General features: G+C 41.6%; 1 protein-coding gene across 27 annotated transcripts in view; it reads right to left on the bottom strand.

Moving 5' to 3' along the window:
- MAGI1 (membrane associated guanylate kinase, WW and PDZ domain containing 1) overlaps positions 1-21,166 on the bottom strand; it is a 339,165-nt gene that overhangs the window by 60,618 nt on the left and 257,381 nt on the right. For 15 of the 27 annotated variants that reach the window (XM_061455797.1, XM_061455796.1, XM_061455776.1 and 12 more), the window contains exons 4-8: positions 15,671-15,877; positions 12,587-12,797; positions 9,104-9,186; positions 5,865-5,903; positions 1,635-1,692 (exon numbers count right to left, since the gene is read on the bottom strand). In XM_061455797.1, coding sequence (XP_061311781.1) covers positions 1,635-1,692; positions 5,865-5,903; positions 9,104-9,186; positions 12,587-12,797; positions 15,671-15,877 — 598 coding nt within the window. The remainder of the gene's footprint in view (positions 1-1,634; positions 1,693-5,864; positions 5,904-9,103; positions 9,187-12,586; positions 12,798-15,670; positions 15,878-21,166) is intronic. The other 12 variants (XM_061455802.1, XM_061455803.1, XM_061455777.1 and 9 more) reach the window with 2 other exon arrangements.

Raw genomic sequence — 21,166 nt, 5'->3', positions numbered from 1 at the left:
AAGCCAAAACTAAGAGGAAAAGGAAAAAAGCAGCAGCCCAGCTGCAAATATGGCAGACAAGCAATACACTGTGCAGAGGATAAACCATCCTATGAAACCACATTGCCACAGATGCCAAGGTGGTAGGGAAGATCTGGGGACTCTGTAGCTGAGATGAGATGCTCATCAGCTGTTTAAGAGCAACTTTTCAATAGTGATTTCACTATAGCAAAGGAGTAAACAAAATTATAATAAGGCCCATCTTTCTATTCAAAGTTTACCAATAAGAACTTGCTATTTATTGTCTCTTGTCCCACATTTTTATATGAAAACACATAATAATGTCCCGTTATTTTTATATTAAAAAAATAAAAGCCCTGAATGACCAACCAACCACTTCTTCAAGTAATTACGATAAAAGCACTCTAGACAGTTATGTGCAGAAATTTTTCTGGTAAAGATCAATATTAAAGCCCTGGAAAATATTTAACTAATCAAAGAAAAACAAATTAGTGAGTCCTGTAAAAGATTTCCCATTTCAAGTTATGTTCAGAAAATTAAGGAAAAAAGAGAAGTACTTTAAAAATTGCACAAACTTTTTCATGACAGAGTTATTTCTCAATAAAAATTATTATGCAATAATAGAGTGCCTGAACTGGGACAGAGACAAATGCTCAAATTATAATCATTTTGCTAGCTTATAGATAGTAAGTAAAATAAATTTATGTCTCATTGCTGTTACTTTCTGTTTAATTTTAGCACTACGGAGTGCCACAAAACTAATGGGCATATATATATATAAAGTGACAGGAAAAAATGCTGTAAAGACCTCTTGGCATGGCACTTAATAGCCGAAAAATATTCTTGATGTCTTTGGTAAATAAATGTCAAGCCTTAATTACACAGTTTGCTAACCTTGTTTCCCTAGGCACAGATGGTAGGGTCAGAAATGAGCCAAAGCAGACAGAAACTGTATTCCATGTCTATTCTGAGGGCTATCATAAGCCATCCTACTAGACAGGAGTATACACATAATTAAAAATTCATTTTATGGGGTCAGTGATGAAACAAAACTCAGATCTCTGGTTTCCCAAGGGAGCGATCTGACATCTAGATAAAAAAGAAGCTGCCCTAATTCCAGACAGAGTCCCATTAAACCTGTAATTCTATTCACAACAACACAGCCCGATGCAAGAACCTCTGCCGTGGCTGTTTGGTCACACAGGCTCATCCATTCGAGTACCTTTTGACTCATAACTGAATTGGTGGCCTGCTCTGCACATTCACATCTTGATCACAGCACTATACCAAGGGGACAAAGCTCAGTTAATTGCATGCTTGCTAATGTTCTCTGGATAAAAGCATTTTGTGAGGTGCTGGGGCTCCTGCATGCCCCAACCCCAGGGTGCTCCTGTCATCCTTAAGCTCACCCCTAGAGCTCAAACCCCTTCTCCCAGTGTGCTCCTGCATCCCCTGAGCCTATTCCCATGCCAGGGTACAGGTGCCAGAGCCCACCAGAGGATAGGAATAGCAAGGCAGGGCTGCCCTCTCTCAGCCCCTATAGCATGCCCCAGGCTGTAAGAGGTCAGGGTCTCCTCCTCAATATGAGATGTTACCAACCAAGCACACAGACTGCTGCAGAGGAAAGCACTTACTCTACATAGTAGACACCATATACAGGATCCTCAATTTTCTCCCAACCAGCAGGCAGCTCTGGAAGTAGAAAAAGCATTACTGAAGCCTCCAATGTATTTCTTTCTGACAGTGTGAAAAACCCATAGGTAGCTCAGACTTCAAACACTTTTCAGAACGATCACAACCTCCTTTCAAAGGCTGGCGCAACACAGCACCACCTGTGCTACCAGTGCTGGGTTAGCAAATCAGTGGGAAGATGCTCATGACAATCGATTTGCTTTTTGCATTAAAGGAACAAATAATCAATAAAATTCCTCTCTGGGAGTGCCTCAAATGTCCTCCTGGTTTCACCACCATGGGCAGAGCACTGCAGTGAAAGTCGATGCAGGCAACCAGCCAGAGGCATTTTAACACCAGTCTATGGCAATGGGAGAGATGATGGCAGCAACGGAGACCACTTTCATCCCCTGTACCAAGGCTGAGCCATTTATGCTCACCACTGCTGAAAGAGTGGCTTTTTGACTCTTATCTCAGGGGTTTACACTGCACTGCTCAGCCATGACCCCAACACAAAAGTGCATCCTGAAACAGGACAAACTGAATTTAACATAAACGCCTGGCACATGGAATTTACCCAAGTGGGGCTGGTACACAGATGTATTTCACAGCACAGCACTTAATGTAAAAACACATATTGCCATAATCACATGTAGCAGATTTCATTTTTCAATTAGCATAGTTAACAAAAAAACAGTTCTGAAGATGAAATTAACATTTGGAAATGTATCCACTTTTGTTCTTGTTGATTTTCTAGACTGCACATAGTATTTTAACTATAATTAGTGAATGTAATAAAATCACTTCAGCATCCAACTGAGGGTTATTAAAGCTGCATGTATTACTGAAGGGCCTGATCCTTGTCCCACTCATTTGAACACAATGTTCCCGTTGCCTGTGGGTACTGAAATAATCATTCTATTAACAATGCAGTGTGGTGTCTTTGTGCAGTACTGTGAGTCAACTTGAAAGAAGGCTCCACCATGCTTGGACTATGCAAATGTGGTCCCACCGACTCTGCACATCCATTTAAAGATGATTTAAAAAAAGCCACTGTCAGATAACACAAGTTCAAGTATCCCAAATAATTCTCCGAATTTAACACTAAATTATCAAGACATAGTAAATAATCTATGTTTTTTTTTTGTTATTAAGGATTTATTTTCATTAATGGCATATATTACTGGGCCAATACAATCAACAATGGCCCGTTAATTAGAATAAATGCAAGAATTCATAGTCTTTGACTATAATGCCATAAGGATAGAAACAGCTCCAGACTGGAGATGAACTGAATCTACACAAACACACATGGATTAATTACTCAGAGTTTATGTTTTTGTTCAGAATTGGCTGGAGATCAGCTGAAATCAATTTTCACGGGTTTTGCTCCACATGTCCCTTATTCGCAGATATATGGTACGTTTGCCATTCTTCTCATTATTTTAACCTTACCGGGTTTAATATCTTTGGATTCCTTGAGACATAAACAATTAAATGCAAGCCAGTGCTAACTCTTGGGCATGAAAATACTCCTCAATTTTATCAGCAGATCGATCTGAAATAAATGCTTCAGAAACACATATTCCTTTACCCCGCACAAGTCTATGTGAGAAGTCAGAAAGATAGAGGTTGAACCTGAGAGTCTTTTTGCAAAGGGAACTCTCAGGTTTGCAGAGGAGTCCCATGTGTTGAGAACACTGTGGGACTGGCTTAAAGAGTTTCAGTGCAGTTAAATGAAGACCTGGCATGTAATCAGGAAAAGCAGAAGTTGAGGCAGCCCTTAAATTTGTTGCATTATGTTGAAAGTAAAATGGTAAGGAGACCAAGCTAGGGGCAGAAACAAAATAAAAGTGAATGAGGGAAGGGAGAGGGAATGCACAGATGTCTTAACAGTAAAAAATGTGGGAAACTCATATTTAAGTATCTTTTGCTATTTTGGACTATAACTTGTTTTCTATTTTTAAAGTTTAAAAGCTTATTTCTTTTTTGCTTTTATCCTGTTTATTGTGCCAAAATCTTTTCAGTTTTATATCATTGCAGCTTTCCGTTTATGGAACACATCTCTGTTTTCAGAAGTAACAATAAAGAAAACTGCAGCTTTGAACACATTACTTGTGCATTACATAGATGCACTTTCTGACTTCTAAAAGCCTCTGACAGTTCTCTAAAGCAAAAGGTGGTATTCTCCATAGCCATGTTGCATAGTCTAGCTTCTTGGCAGCTCAGAGCATTTGTCAGCAGGTAAATTCAATGGACAAATATCCAATTTTATACTTTTAAGCTGGGGTAAATAGGTGGATCCCTACTGAGATGCTCTTGTTTAATATCCTACCTCCTACCCTATGGAAGGGATGGACTGATTCTTATGAAACAACTTCTCCAACCACCAGGTATTTTAGTTGTCATATAGTTGCACTATAATGGAGATGGAGATGACCTCCGTATATCAGCTCTTACTGCTCCCTGTGAGGCCAGGAGGATCTGTCCAAGTGTATGTCAAATCCTATTCTAAAGGTCAAATTTTTGTGTCCTTTTGTACAAGCTTCTGTTAAACAGAGGTGACCCATTACTCCATATTCAACAAACCTCCTTGGAAAACAAGAAGTTGTGTAAATGCTCAAAGTTTTAATTTTCTTATATTTAGAACTGTTGATAATCTCAGGAGCTGAATATCTGCTGCCAACAAGATTATACTAACCATGAGTACAGTTAGTGAATAGGCCATATGTTTTCATGCCCTGTTCCTAATGCTGCAGTAACCAGGTGAGCCATTTGAAAATGCCTTTCTTTGCACTGCAACATTTGCAAATCTCAACAGTGTATCAATGGGCTGTGAGCTCAATAAAGCTTATCTGCATTAAAACAAAGGGAACATCTCATGATGTTCAAGCAGAACACTTGTGTACGTAAGTGTGTGCAGAACTGGGGTCAGGCTTATCAAATACTGAGTTCCCCTGCACCTATTTTTTCAGCTCTTCCTTTGCACTACATCCTGATATCGGACTGAAAGAATGGAACATTTCCATTTCATTACTGCCTCTAAATTTGCTTTTTAAAAACCTCTCCCTTATTAAGTCACCCTTTGTGAAGACCTTCATGACAAATCTTTCAGGTTGTTGGTGTGCATCCACCTACTTCTGATGTTACTTGAGCTGCTGCTTATTCATATTGAGCTGTGCATAATGCTAATGTACCATGAAAATGACCACATTCTTCTTTACGTTATTTCTTTCAGATTCTTGCACTGAAAGAACTTAGGCCTCCAGCATTATTCCAGGCATATTATCCAAAAGAACATTTCCTGTAGCAGTGTTACAAGTCCACTCAATAGCTGCTGGCCGCTGATGCTGTATCAATCACACAGAAGCCCGAAGCAGAATACACACACTTGCACGTCATTACAGAAACCAGAGGTTAATTCTCTAGTAATACAATCCTCCAGTACGCAGAACTATAAACTGTAAATATAGTCCCTTTTTAAAAGCAATAATAGACTGAGTGGAAATAAAATCCTACGCAACCTCTTCTGCCTTTCAGCTTTCCAAGTGCACCAGAGCATAGCTGAACAGAAATAACAACTGCCTCTACCATCAGTACAAACAGAATGAGCACCACTGAGATTAGACATCAAGACAGCATTCTCCACTAAAAGATGCAGCAAATAAAAGTGCAGCACATCATCGAAAATGATCTGTTTATAAAATCACCTACTGAGGCAAAATCTTCAGCTGTTTCATTCACAAGCTCAGCAGAAGCATCCCATGTAATACTTAAACTTTCTAAATCACACTTTGATGCTCTCGCCTGGGAAATGTCTGTGGCCACCATAAAAAGACATCATTAACAGCTTGATTTCAATGCTAGCATCTATAAGCTTTCTCCTGGAGCTTTTGATGCCAATGGAAAAGCCTCTGACTTCTGCAGGGCCCAGGAAGAATCAACCTTGGACAAATGGGAAGATTAAGGCCCTCCAGCTTTCTTCAAACTCTGAATCAATAACAAAAACAGTGCAGATCTGAAGCTAAGGGAAGATCAATGTTTGGGTGGTAGGGGAGTTTTGCTGATAAATTAGGCTTGTTGAAATAAAAAAAACTGAAAGATGCAAAATGATACAAAGGAGAAAGTAAGCAATTAAAGCTTAAAACAGTGCAGTTGGAGTCAAACATCGAAACAAAAGATGGATGATTTACCTAGTTCACTGTCCAGTTCCTCCGTGTGTACCCCTTCTTCTCCAAGGGAAGAGCAGTAAATGAGACAGAAAAAATTAAAAGAAAATTTCAGACAACTTCAGCACCAAGCAAAAAATTCCCTACAGCAAACAGCAGAACCAGCACTCGTTTTCTACAGCCCAAGCCCAAGCTTTTCATTTATTGCACTTTACTGATCAGAATATTGATGGATCTGATGTAGATAATGAAAGAACTGGTTTGGTATTCTCAAAATCTGTACCAGCTGACTGTTTCCACACCACATTTTGATATGACAAAGTAATACATATGTGTTTTTTTCATTGTAGTGAAGCTTCCCCCCCAGTCCTGAGGTCTGACCTTCACAATCCATTCTGTAGACATATGGATCTATCAGAAAGCCAGACCTGAATACCAATGAAGATACCTGAGAGGAAAACCTTGCATCTAAATAAGAACTAATATAGCAAGGTTTTAAAGAAAGTGCCTAAATTTATGTGTGTACAAGGACTTCAGTGTAACTACTCGGATGATTTAAGATAGGCATGAAGCAAAGCTCCACGTTTAACTGGAGGCACAGGCTCACACCAAAGTCCAGATGCACTGGTGAGGCATATACAGGAATGGGCCAGTTTGAGCGGGGCACCTGGGACACAGATCACATAATTTTTCAAAGACACAAAGCCATCAATATTCCCTGTTGCTTCATTTATCATTATCTGCTCCATATTCATAAGTTAACAGTGACACAGATGATTAAAGTATTGCTTAGTCTATAAATAATAATAATGCGGTCTGAAAATGAAAGATGGTGACAAAAACAGAACAAAGATGGTAAAAACAATTTTGGACCTAATACAGAAAAGTATCAGCCACATAAATGAATGATAGAAGCAAACAGAAGATGCAGTGCCACAGCATTGCTTTGGAAAATTTGGACACCTAAAAATGCCACTTCCATGACCTGTTTGCTATATGTTCTACCAAAACAGTTGTTTAGGGGCCGTTAGCGTAAAATATGAATTACAATTTCCTTTGATAGCCTAAAACGACTGGAAACGACCCAAAACTTGTTAGGGACACGTATCCTGATGAAGAAAAACACACAAGGCAACTGCACCCAAACAAACCTGAAACAACATCTAACATTTATAGAAACCACAAACAGGATGGGATCAAGCCTGAAAGTTCACACACACACACCAAACAAAACAGAGGAGGACTCCCACAGACATCAGTGGAAATACACCCAACAGTGACCCTTGCCAAAAAATGACAGCTTCCATGATGCAGTAAAAATAACCTTTGCTCTTCTTTGTGCTCACAGCTTCTGAAGTATAATCATTCTTATGTGCAAAGCAAGAACAGAGAAGCCAGGTAAAAGTCCAGAGCACTGCTACACCTATGAAGCAACTGGTTGAACTACTGAATGTTGAAAATATTAATTAAAGAGCAACTTAGTGAATGAAGTGAAAGGGTGTGGGGGGAAGATGAAATTAACTGATTTTAAGGACCTGATAAACAAAAATGCCACTACTCTGCAAAGTTATGAACTGAATTAAACACAAAAATACCAGCTGTATGTTTCTAATCCCAATAAAATTAATAATTCCGATGTTTGTTTTATAATTGCTAAAGAGGACAAGAGAAACTTTCCCTTCCGTGAGGAGACTTGAAAATGTTGGACAGAGGAGCTACCGCTTGCTCCTTGCCCTGGCTGGCGGCACAGCATGGGGCATGCTGACCCACAGCAGCATGTGCTGCTTGTTGGCATCACTGGGTCTATCAGCATTGTGGGAGTCTTGCTGGTGAAGAAAGCTGGGACAGAAGTTGTGCTCCAGGGAAAACTACCCCCTGAGAAAGGAAAGCTTATGCTGAGATTTAGCAACCTCCTCTTTACACTGCCAGCAATGCTTACTGCAAGGAGGAGGGAGCTTTGCCTCCATATGCTGTTATTTAATTTTGCTCCTGTTCTGATTACCCACTGACATATCCATTTTTAGGCACAGAGCAAGGCCTTCATTAACCCAGCTCCCTCAGCTTGCTCCTCGACAGAAGATGCCAGTTGCTAAGAATCTGAAGCAGGAGTCAGCTTGGTGTGCTGGGTTTTTGCCTGGGCTTTGCACATCCTTCTGGTTTGGGGGTACGCTGCACCGTGCACTAGGATGTTGGTGACCTGCTTCATCACAGCAGCAAAGGCTGCAGGGGCAAATTCTCACCTCCTGCAAAACCCCACGTGTGAAAGGATGCAGAGGATGCAAAAGTGCACATGTAAAAATAGTAACAGCAGTTCTGGAGGCCAAATTTGAACCTAAATCAAAAGGGATTGAGCTGTTTCTTTTCCAAAATAAAATCATGATTCTTGTTGAGCTGACTCACACAGATTAGGTTAATCATATTATGAAAACTAATTTTATAAGGACATCACCAGCAGTGATAAAGGAAACCCTTCCATTTTTAAGATATGTCTACCATCATAGCATTGTGTTAGCCAAAATTACGCATTAGAATAGGTCTCCTTTCCTGGTCAGAGACCAAAATTTCCACACAGGCTTTCCCAAACACTTATTTTCATCATGATGAACTGCCTTTTTGTTGCAGCATCTCCTAAAGTATGCACCTCCTTTAACAGTCCTGCTTTTGGCTGCTCTAAACGGGACAGTGGCTTGCATTTTCAACATCTCAAGGAATACAAAACAGTATCAGTGTAAATTTCCAGTGCCAAAATCTACACCTTCAAATAGAATTTGTTTTCAGCAATCATAACACTAAGTGGACTGTCAGAATTTAGCAGCAGAAGTGAGGCAATTGAGTTATTTCTGCTCAAAAACAACAATATAACTCTTTCAATTCATGTAAAGCAGGTAGTTAAAGCATAACACAATAAAGCGTGCAGAGACTCAGTCACTTCCCTCCTACACAGCGATCCAAGGAGCAAACATGTTAGAAAGCTTTGAGCCTTGTTCAGCATCAGTGACTATTCAAATGCCTTTGCAAAAACAGCCTCTTACTTGTAGCACCCCTTTGATTTTTCCGAAGTCATCTACCACCTAAACAGCTATTTTACATATACAGACAGTGACCTTAAAACATAATGGACATTGTCTCTACGCACTTAACACATAAGCCTTTTTTTTTTTTAAAGTATTTCTGAACACAGGTTATTGGAAAGGGGAAAAAGGAAGAAAGCCATCTAGAAATGGACCAAATACATTATTATTTCACTATTTTCAGTCTCTTACCATCATCTTCACATTCTTCTAGAGGCTTCTGCTGTTTGTTCAGGCACCGTGGATCTAGCCAAGATGTTGTTTTTGTGTTATGGCTGGAAACCAAAAATGGAAATATGACCTTTGTTAAGATTACAGAGCTCAAGTATCAGTGACATAGAAGTATATATCCTCTTTATTATTCAACAGGCCTGAAGGCATACTTTTGCTTCAGAAGAAACAGAACTACAATTCGATGCTTTACAAACCAGTCAACCAATCACAAGAATCTTGGTCTTGAAAACACAAAGATGAAAAGTGAAAATACACAAATCAGCATTCCTCACTGGGAGGATGCACATGAAAGCTGTAATACTAGAATATTCATTTCCAAACTTTTGGAGGTTTGTCTCTTAATTCCAGGAGCTGTCTCTGAGCTATTTGCCTCCTGATGACAAGTTTCCCTTCTTCCCTAATCCATGCAGTGATTGTTCCTACGAACGACCTCTGAGATGTCTGGATTTGACCCAAGCATCAGTCGAAAATGTAATTTCCAGTTAAAACTTTTTAATTACACTAATAAAAATCTTCTGCCAAAGCCTTTGATAGAAGTTGAACAGCTTTATTTTCAACTCTTCCTTTCTACAAGACCCGACTGTACTGTGATGCCAGTCCCAATGGTGAACGCTGCATAGTAAACAGGCTTAAAATACATGTTTCTAGAAACTATTTTTTCCAATCATTTCACTTGCATATGCAGACAATCTCGTAACACAATGCCTCTTCTACACCCTTGATATCATTGTAAACATAACCTGCAAATATATCCCTCCAGTCCCTGAGGTATCATTTATCTAGCTTAGCCTTTGACACTGCTTAACAGTTTTAAGTTTCAATATTGTAGTAATGCTATTTACTTCTCCTTCAAGGTCTCAGAGGCTTACAAACTTAACCTTAGCCTCACAACAGTCTTGTGATGCTGGAAATGCTGTAATGAGGGCTATGATCCCTGAGGAACTAATAACCAACCAGCACACTTGCGTTTGACTGCAAGAAGAGGGGGTTTACCCCCTCTTACTACTCAGCCCTCCTTGAGGCAGGATGAGCTAATGTGTCTAATCCTTTTGTAAGCTTCAGAGCAATCGACTGCCGACTAGAAAAGTGAATGGCAGAATTCAGCAAGCCAAGCAGAACCAAGGGGTTCCGCCAACTTATACGTAAGAAAGTCTGTAGCCTAGCTGAGAAAGAGGATGGTGTGAGGAGAACAGTAGAATATTTGCACATTTCTTGTAACTTTGCCTTGCTAACTAAAGGCCCTCCACAGTGTGGTTTGCTGACGCACAGGAAGTTTAGATAGACACCTTTCAGATCAAGCACTCAAGAGGGACAAGTTTATGTTAGACCTGTTAACATGCCCAGATCTACATGCAGGGTAATGAGGGATGGGGATACTTTGGGTAATGAAAATCCCAATTAAAGCAGCATGGAAACATCTCAGGAGACAAACTGCTCCAGCTACAAGCCATAGGTTATCCAACACACAACTGGCCCCACAGGACCTGCGCTGGTTCTGTGTAAGCAGCTCAGATGTCTCCACACCGTTCCCTTCAGCACCCAGACTCGATAACCCGAAGTGCTCTAGATGACAGTACAGGCATCTGAACCAGCTTAGGTCCACACAGCCCATTAGCTTGTTCTCTTGATACAAATCAGACTAAATAGTTTCTAGGCTCAGGGTGTCCTTAGAATGAGCAGAACTGCAGTCATTCAGTGCTACATCCACTAACACAAAAACCTGCACAAAATCACCCCTTCTGCATCTTCATCCTCAAAATGGTCAATTTGTGCTTCAGGGAAGGAAGCAGCTGGTGATCTACCAGATTTTCATGTCAGACAGACAGTTATGTATGCAGGCTACATTCTTCCACCACATATATGATTCTCCTGTAAAAGGTCTAACAAATTCTTTAAGGTGCTAGTCTTGCATTGGTAAGAGAACACACATGCACAGAGAATATAGCAGCTGTGAGGCTGGGTTTGGGGGAAATTGCTGTCAGCAGCAGCTGAACCCTTGGCTGAAGTATGACAGCAGGGGCACACATAGGTACAAAAAGGGAAGCAACCGGCTGCTTGGGCAGCATTTAGTGCTCATCATCCATCCTCCTTCAGAGGAGAAAACGGCAGGCTGGATGGGCTATTACTCAGGCTGTTTTATATACATTAAAGCCAGAAAGCACATCAAAGGATGAGGCACCCCGAGGAATAATGAGGGGCAGAATACCGTGTTTGGGATAATAAGCACATTTCAGTTTCACCTGATAGGCAGCTGAGGAGAATTTGCATTGTGCCTTCTAGACTTTGGCTTGCATTAGGGGGTCGGTGGAGCCTCTTCAGGTAATTGAGAGTACTGTGGAAAATGGCCTTTTTTGCAGCAGCCCTTTCCCAGCTGGCGGAAGAGCATCTGCAGTGCTCTTCATGCCCCCCAGACCTTCTCTGATGTGTTCTTGTGTCATTGCAGCCAAGGGAAGACCTGCTCTGGTGAACTTTTCCTGGGCCCTGTCCAAAAGTCTCCTCTCCTGATGATGAAGCAGGACTGCTCCCCTTAGTGCCCTTACCCAGCATAATTCTCTGGAGTGCCTGAAGGAGCATTAGCAGAGGAGGTTCTTCTGTACTAACTGGCTACTGGCTCCTGGTACACAGACAGAGGATCTCAGTTCCCAAGACTGCATTAAACAGACCATCAAATCCAAAATCAATTCCTCACCCTCCTCCTCTACTTAGGCAGCCAAGGACTCGAGAGTTTCAAAAGCTAATTGAATTTTAATGTCTAGCTAAACTCTGTGCAAGAAAACCCTTCCACTAACAGGTCCCATTTGTAAGTTACCCCTATCTCAATAAATCTAGACAAGTATAATTAGAGACTATTATTTATGGCCTAAAAAATCAATATCATCATAGAGCTGCTGTCAGCACTCAGCTCTTCAGCAAAGACTGCAGAGCACGAGGTATTTCTTTTCCAAACTTCCTGTGCCTACTCTGCACTGAGCTATTCCTCCTGCAAACTGCTGGAGCATGTTAACACACTTGGCCCATTTGCTCTGATGAGAGGACAACATACAAAGTCCATTCCCCAGCTCTGCTTCATGTGACCTGAGAAATTCTCTCTGTTGCATTTTGCACAGAGGCAGGCTTCAGAAATGTTTCAGCCCTTTCAATTAGGAGCTTTCACTCCACACGTGAAAACAACTGGCCCATATTTTACAAGTGTCTGTCGCTTTTATAACCACCCTCATAAAACAAGCAATTCCCTCTGACTTTGAACTCAGGAGTAATTTGGTTGTTAATCCAATCAGGAAATGCAAAATCCCTTCAGAAGCAGGAAAGAACTTAGAGCTCTGCAGCATAACCGTATACACTAAATATTTAATACACACACAAAATGCATCCATGGAGATTTACTTATGCCCAGAGAGAGAGGGAGAGAGATGGAATTAGAACAATAAAAATGTGCTTTACTCTATAAAATAGACTTCTCCACTCTCGGTGTAGGCCATCTCCCAGTTTTCTGGCAGAGGACCTAGGTTATCCTCGGCAGAAGGAGGTAGGTATTGAGGGAGGTTCTGAGACGGTTCCGTGGTGGGAACGTTGGTGTGGCTCTCAATCACAGACGGTGGGGCTGTCTCTCTTACGATATGCGGATTATGCTCGTCTTGGTCACCAGACGCTGCTGTGGAATAAACAAACACAAATAAAATTGAAAAAAATCGGTCTTTTTCTCCTCCCATTTGCTTCTCTGGGTTTTTCCTTATGGTTTTCCCCTCCTTGCTTTTTTAATTCACAACGCAGCACAACAGATGAACCGAGGGCAGAGCCTTTGCAGTCTTTTTGCCAGCAGGGATGAGCTTGCTTTACCCACGCATACTCTGCCAGCCAGACCCTCGCCAGCACAAATCAGAAGCTGTGATCAGCTACTGTGTTCGCTTTAATAGGCACCAAAGCCTTCCAAGCTGTCTGAGGCCAGGCCTCACTGATGTAGAGGAGTTCAATGGGTTTCTGAGCAAGCTTACAGGTTCACTCCTGCAGTGCCAATTGTGGGACAGGGATTAGGAGAATAAAATGTCCTCTTTGAAGAATGATCAAAAGGGGAGTTTTTTATAAGTGCAGAAGGTAGCCAGAAGCTCAGAATCAGCAAGCTAATGGTGAAAGTCCTTCATGCAGGGAATCTTCTTTAAATTAAAAATTAAAATGAATGCCAGGACTACACCGCATGTCCACATGTTTGCTGCTCACTACTGCCTGATCTTGCTGTCTGAAGAGGTTTATGCCACAGCTCATCACTGTATCCTTCCAGTCAAAGTCACTCAGGAGTATTTTATAGTGTATCTGGCCCTTCTCCCTCTAAGGAAATATCCCTGATGCTTATATCTGTGCAGTTTTGAGCTGTATCCATAAAACAGTGCTGCTCATTCCCTTCACCCCAATCACAGTAAATGCTCTCCAAAAACCAGGTCTGTGCCCGTAATTCCTTCACAGAGAAGTTTTGGCAATAACAGACAAATTCTAAAACTACCCCGTGGGTACCAAATGGATTTTCTATGTTTGGCTTTTGACGGTGATGAAAATTTATGGCAGTACTTCCAAATCACCTGAGACCACCAGCCCCGGTACCTGCAGCAGGCAACACACTGAGCAAAACACAGAGACATCAGTGTCACGCTCAATCCCAAACTAATGGGACTGAAAAGGCTTCACAGCCAAGACCTCATCTCCGCTTTCCAGACCAGGGACCACTGACTTCCTCAACTCACAGCCTTGGTTTTTGGGGGTCGTTAACTGTAGCTCCTGCACCACTGTAGTCTGTGTGCCGCTACTGCAAAAAGACAAGCTAATGAAAATAACAAAGGAGAAGAAGTGGGGGAAGAAACATCTAGACTATACCAACACCTTCAGCTGCCTGTTTTCTATCCTTCCTGGTGTTCAATATTTTTAGGTAGAAGATGACAAGATAAAGAAGCATAAATGAATCATCGCCAGCTGACGACTGAGAGAGTAAACATGCCAAAGTTTGAAAAGCACAAGTCACCGAGAGGTCTTCTAAGGAAGCAGGAGCATTTTAATATGGCTAGCACACTATCGTGTGAATTAAGCATAAGGAATCACTTTGGTATATGAGACTTTTTCTTGACTTTGTGCCCATTTAATGGAGGCAAGGGGCCAGGGTTTGATAACGCTGTGACAAATGAGCTGCATCTTTCAGTATTACATCTTGCGAAGGAAAACAGGAAGAGAAATGATGCTCAAGTTAGTTCAGGGGCACCAAACTGACTCGGGAAGCAAGAAGGTCAAACAGAATCTCCCACCAGTTTCCTCCCAAAAACAGATCCTGTGACAAGGACTGAGGTTGCTGGAGTGTCATGACATGTGAGAAAATACCCTCAGTGCAAAACTTTGTAGAAGAGATGGTAAACAGACAGAGACTCCAGTCTGGGAGGAATCAGACCGCCCAGGAATGACTTGGGTTGGAATATGCATATATGTAACAGGCAGCAGCCAAACAGAGCACAACCCTCAAAGCCATTTGACAGTTTGGTCAGAAAAGGCCAAAACTAAATCTCAGCCTAAATCCTTTTAAAGCTCTACAGATGTTAGGACTTTGGCAGGTAGCAACCAGCATGACAGCTAACTATGACCCATTAGAGGCTGGGAAGGAAAACTGTCATGGTGGGAGGAACTGAGAGAAAGAAAAAGAACCTAGTGCCAGTGACGGTGGGCACCCACAGCAAACAGCTGTGAAAGGCTCAGAGGGGTGGATAAAGCTGTTTGCTAAGTGCTACCTTCAAAGGGAGCTAGGAAAATGAATTTAGTGCTTGAAACTGAGCTGAGGAAATGACGCTCTAAGCACTAACAAATACCAGGATTGCAGACATGGGGAAAAGCTCTTGCTCCTCAGAGCTAAACAAACTTCCAGTTGATACCTCTGGAAATGCAGCTGATCTCCAACAGCATTTTGCACTGAATCTGGCTGCACAGCACTTGGCTTTAAACTGCAAATTTTCCAGTGATCTTTCAGTCAGTGCTCAATGGCAGCCACAGTGGGAGTCAGATCTCTGTTCAGCAAGACACAGAGCCTTCACAAAATAAAAAGCTTGCACTTATGCTTCAAACCTCATTCCTGCAGCAAGCAACCCCCAGCTTGCTGGAAGGTACTTCGTAATTGTATGTGACCGGCTATCTCTAGATGCAAGGAAGGGGAAATGACAGAGATGTATTAAGGAAGGACCAATATTAACTTCAAATGTATTCCTGGTCTGAGTCATTTCTTATTATTTGTAACTGTCAACCACAGCTCAACTCACCCTTGAGCTTTCTAATGGATTTGAACTTTTGGATCTGAACTTTCCCTCAGTTTTGTCTCCTGCAGCTCAACCCCACAAGGTGTTTTTAGAAGACACGACTGTGCGTGTGATACCTGGACATCAGCCATTCAGGTGGTGTTGGCTGTGACTGACAGCTTTGCAGGAAACCAAACCTCCCAAAAATTCCCCTCCAAAACCTTTCCCCATGTATCCTAGCTGACGGACCATGATAGTTTTGTTTTACCTGTGAAGCTACTGCTCATTTCAGGTACATCATCCTCTTCCTCATTCTCTGTATGCACTATGCCAGCATTTTGCATATCATTGTAAGACTTGGTTCGCTTTGGAGTCGACTGCTTGGAGCCAGACTGTAGGTTTTGCAAAGCATCGGTGGAAGTCACTTTCCCACTGAGGGGCTGGCTGGGAGGCTTGGGCGTTCCATAATAGTTACCTAGGCAGTAGAAACACATTTGCATCTTCAAAAGGGAGCAGTTTATAGCAGCAAGATTTCGACTGTATTTTATTTTCAGTTCCATTAAAATCTGTCTCTCCCCACCCATAAGGAAATAAATAAACTGACACACTATTCCCATTCTGGGGGCACATATTTCATCTTGAAAGCAGACATCGAAATATTTCTTGCCTTTAAAGTTACTCTTGTTGACTCTAAAAGTAGAAGCAATGGTTGCATTGTTTAGGTGCACTGAGCATACAAGGGCTAAAACAAAAGGCAGTCATGGTGAATAGCAAAACTTCATCTTGTTACATCTGAATTTCAACTAGTAGCCTTTTTACATGCGTGCACCCACACAATGCTGTGGCAGATCTGGAGTAAGCCCTGCAGCAAATAAAAAATTCATGACTGCTATCACCCAAAGAAGTGATGAAAGGCTCAGTGGCCTGCTTTAATACACAGGTTCTTTTAGGGTAGATGTTGCATTTAAAGAAAAAATCCTAAAAGAAAACTTTGTCAAAGGAGAGAAAAGGAAAGACACCACATAGCATGGCTTTCTTCGAACAGGAAACTCCAGTTGGGTCAATCTGGGTAGAACTGAACAAGCAGACCTCGGAGCAAAACTTGAAGGGACAAAGATGCACCCACAGTTACACAAATCTCAGCAGCATCACCAGATGTGATGGAAACAGTGCAAAGTGCTTGTGATGCTTTGCTGTCACTTTAAGTGATCATGGAAGAAACACAGAATAAGCATAGGTTCGCTGATACAAGAAGACTGTTTTAACATCTTTGCTGGTGGCATGGACAGTGGGATTGAGTGCACCCTCAGGAAGTTTGTTGACAACACCAATCTGTGTAGTGCCGATGACATGCAGGAGGGAAAGGATGATAAAGAAAAGCAAACTCTGGAGGGAAGGGAAGTTAAGTTCTTCCCTATGAGGGTGGTGAGGCACTGGCACAGTTTGCCCAGAAAAGCTGTGGCTGGCCCATCCCTGGCAGTGTTCAAGGCCAGATTGGACAAGGCTTGGAGCAACTGGGTCTTGTGGAAGGTGCCCCTGCCTGTAGCAGACAGATGTGAACTACATTCTTTTCTGTAATAATTAAGTTGCATATTTAATATTAATTCTCCAGAAAGTGTACATGCCCCTTTATTAACTCTGTTACACTAAATGGAAACCACATGCCAAAGGCAGATTTTGCAAAGGCACTTTGAAACCTCATCTGTGCTAAAAAAGATTCTTTAATTTACTTATATACACATGCATGTATATTTATGTTGCAGAAGCCATCAATGTCGCTCATACGTTGGAATATGACACTGAATTTAAAAGTCAGCCAAGCACTTTATGCAGTATTGCCACTCACGCAACACACTGCTCACCATCACACACTCAAGGCTCACAATGACATACCCTTATTTCAGTTTGGAAGTACTAGCTGCTAACCTCAACACCTCTTTAGCTGATTCAGCTGCCATTAGAGCATCTAGTTCCCTTACAACCTCAGAGCTGTGTGGTTTGTTAGCTTTAGGATAAGACCACAGAGATCATGCATGTCTCAGCACTCACAGAACTCAACCTGCGACTTTGGAAGGTCTCCAGACACATCAGGAGCAAGGGAGACCACCCGAGAAAACCACTTCAGACACAATTTGCTGTCTTTCCCACTCACATCCTCCCAGGAAGAGGAGAAGTCTTCTTATGGAGCTGAGGATGGAGAAGTCAGAGGAGGTCCTATCTCCATGCTTTTACAGCTGGAGTACTAGGACAGCAACATGTGCAGGTTTGTCTTAACAAGGTGTGTTTGAGCCTGTATACAATGTCGTGGAATCAGCTCCATAGGAGCAGCAACACTCTGCAATGCTTTCATCTTCTGTTCATCATTTCAGAATCTTAAATGTACATTGATGCATAATTTATAGGGAGAAGGAAATTACTTCTGGAAAGAGCCTCTAATGGGGATGGAGGCTTCTCATGCAGGTTGCAGTCTCTGCTAGAGAAATGATTCTTATGCTCTACATACTGCAGGAGTACTTTATGCAAAAAGAGGAGGAATGGGGGAGAGCGCAAAGGGAAAATGCAAGGTAGGTGGGCAGAAAACCCTTCCTCCCATCCTCTTTGGCATTTCTCCTGAAGAATGCTGCCACGCTGGGGTTTTCTGAGTTGTTTTTTTTGTTGTTTTCTTCCCCCAGATAAAATGTGTGTTTTCTAAGGATGTTAACTGCTAAGCAGAAAGCACCACGTGTGTGCCATATATGCGAGAACAGCTTTTATTTATGGCACTGCACATCCCTCCTTTGCGGGGAATTTATTTCAGATCTGTTGTAAATGGTTAAATCTTTTTGTGATGGGTGCAACAAAGTGAATGAAGGGGACATACCGATGTTGCTAGTGTGGATTTTCATCTGTCCTGGACAAGAACATAGCACAGATGTTACCACCCCTCCTTCAATTACAGAGATTTTATCTTTGAGTTTTGCTCCTTTTCAGTTCCTTTAGCAACAAGCAAGGCTGGAGCTCCTAACAGTTCACAGCGAGCTGTTCCTCAGCAGAAAACCAGGCTTCTCTAAAGCATTTCAGATTTGCTTACACCAAAATCATTAATCACATCTCAAACCAGCCATGGTTGTTGGTACTGCTATTAGTGAATAACTACTTTCTACCAACACAGTGTGCTGTCTTAGAAGATCCCTGCAAGTGTGTATGAACACAGAGCAAATATGAGTTTGAACCTGAACATGGCTCTGCATGTGCGGATTTTGTTTTGCAGAATATAGGAAACGCAGCCATGGGGGCTGAACTTTCCTTTTTCCTCCACAGGAAGCAGATTCAGCCCGAGTCAATATTCCAAAAAAACCACATCTTTTCCATCAGATTCACACAAGGACATTCAGGTTTGGGAAACAACTGAGCTCATGATGAAAAACTGCAAAAGAAAGCTACAACCCAGCTTCCAGGTGGCATGGAGAATAAGAGAAAATGGGAATACTCTTTTCTTCACATTTGCTAGATGCAAGCAGACCTATTTCTCTTCTCTAAGTAGTTCTTTTTGAAGACAAAGCACGTGGGCCCAGACGTGGGGGCAGACACAACAGTAGGAAGGACTAGCACTTGAAAATCATCAAAACTCATGTCTAATGCTATAAATTGGAAAGATATTTACCTTATGACTCAGAAATGCAGACATGCACCATTAACAACTGATACAGTGAACAGATCAGCAACTGTTTTAAAACACTCAGACTTGACATTATTTATTCAAATTGATCAATGTTTATGAAAAAGCATACATTTAAAAATATGCTTTAACAGTGTTTTGTGAAACACCTGTAAAGCCTAAAAGAAGGGGCTAACTTCATAGCCAGTGTAATTTGTACTGAATATCCAATCAGCTCTCATTATTAACAGCATGTTACATGTGCATACATGAGCATCTGCCATCCCAGAGGATCTCAAAACACTTATTAAACTCAGCACAGCAGTTATGGCAGGACTCCCTGGGTTGCTGAACTCAGGTGAAGCTCTGCAGAACTTCTAAGGACTGTGCCCTTAAAATGCTGTCTCAAAGACAGAACAGAGCAGCCTGTATCCTAAATAACGGAGATTTCTGGATCAAGACAATGGGAAAACCTCTACTTTCCTGTGGAAATGCCAATCTGAAGCAGCCAGGACTGCTTCAGAAATGGCACTTTCCCATGTCCGATTCCTATGGGAACCGGGCTTCCAAGCTTCACCTTCCTCTCATTCACAATTGAATCCTGCCTACAGCAACTGAATTAATGGCTAATAACAATGCATTCACTCAGCAGATGCACATGCCATTAACTGAATTCCGTGTCATCACCTTTCATTAACCCTTATTTTATTCAGTCCCTTGGTGCTTACAACTTATTTAACCACAACCAGAGTCTGATGGCAGCTTTTGCAGCCAAAGCCATGACTCACTCCAGGCACTGTAAAGCACCACTTGGGAGAGTGCATAAAAATAACAGTAATAATGAAAAAAAAACAGAATAGCTATTGGGAATAAATGGGTTTCTTTTCATCTCCTTATCTCTGAGTGTCAGCATCTTACACGTTTTAGCATCACGTGCAGTAATTAGACTTTAGTAACAGCTAATCACAATAATAAGACAAGTTCTCATCGTAACACCTCTTTCTCTGCCAATTCAAGCAGTGATCATAATCAATGAAAGCAATCTACAGTAGCTTCTACCCTGTCCTGCAGCTTATGAATTCAAGCAATGCTGTCAGCCAAGAGAACTTCCTTTTTATATTTTAGAAACCTAGTGTTAATGGAAAATTTGCCTTGTATTTCAAAATAACAAAACATTCCTATTAAACATTCCCCTGACAGGCAGAAAATTCACAAACTTGTTTATGTGACCTGGAATTTGAAATGTAATTCACAAAAATACACCAATTAGCTACCCTTAAGTAAATAACTATGAATCTAATCCATAAAAACTTGCTAAGCACCATGCAATTCAATCCAAGCTGAAAGGACTCCATCCATCAAAGATGCTGTTTCTGGAACAGGCAGAACTGAACAACAGCAAAGACACAGTCTAAAAGGGTCTAAAGTGGAATGGATACAAAAGTAGATGTTTCACCTTGCAGAGAGGGAAGATGAGACCACAGAGGCTGCTGGGGTTGGGACAGGGTAGCAGACCTGACATGGAGAGGTGTGAGAAGGCAGAGAAGCTGTGTATGGTATAACATCACTTGAAGAATGCGGTCCCAAAATGTATATTTTAGTTACTCTAATTTGTAGGTGTTGGCTCTGCAGCAGCTGCTCTGTTTTTCTGGGGGAGGAGAACTTGTCTTGCATTTCTGGTGTGATGAGATTTAGGCCTGGGAGTGATCTGTTCCTCAGGAAAGGACCAAGCTGAGTTCTCCCTGTTTACTGACACCTACTGTGAGGCATAATTTTGCAATTATAAAACTCCCAAGAAACTCAAAAGCCTCTGTGTAGTGCAGAGAACCCTGCATCCATGAGAACTGCATCTGATCTTCAGAGCTACCACTCTGTGTTAACAAGGGCTCCATTAAAAGCTCGTGCTTTAAAAAGCAGTTCATAGCGTACTGTCTTAATACAAGTGGGTATTTTGGGAAAGAGACTCAGAGATAAGCAGCAAAATTAAGCAAGGCCTTGACAAAGAATACTTTAAATGTAATTATTAATGTAATTGTTTTCCAAGATGCAGCTCTTCTGTGCACTGTACAAGAACCAAAATAATTGACCCTTAATTTTTGCAAAGAGCTTCTGCTCATCTAATCCAGC

Source organism: Pezoporus flaviventris, unplaced genomic scaffold (genome assembly GCF_033815535.1).
Source record: "Pezoporus flaviventris isolate CSIRO_AGI_PZ_B2104156 unplaced genomic scaffold, CSIRO_AGI_Pfla_v1 ptg000021l, whole genome shotgun sequence".
NCBI lineage: Eukaryota > Metazoa > Chordata > Aves > Psittaciformes > Psittacidae > Pezoporus > Pezoporus flaviventris.
This window is presented reverse-complemented; position numbering and strand designations above follow the sequence as displayed.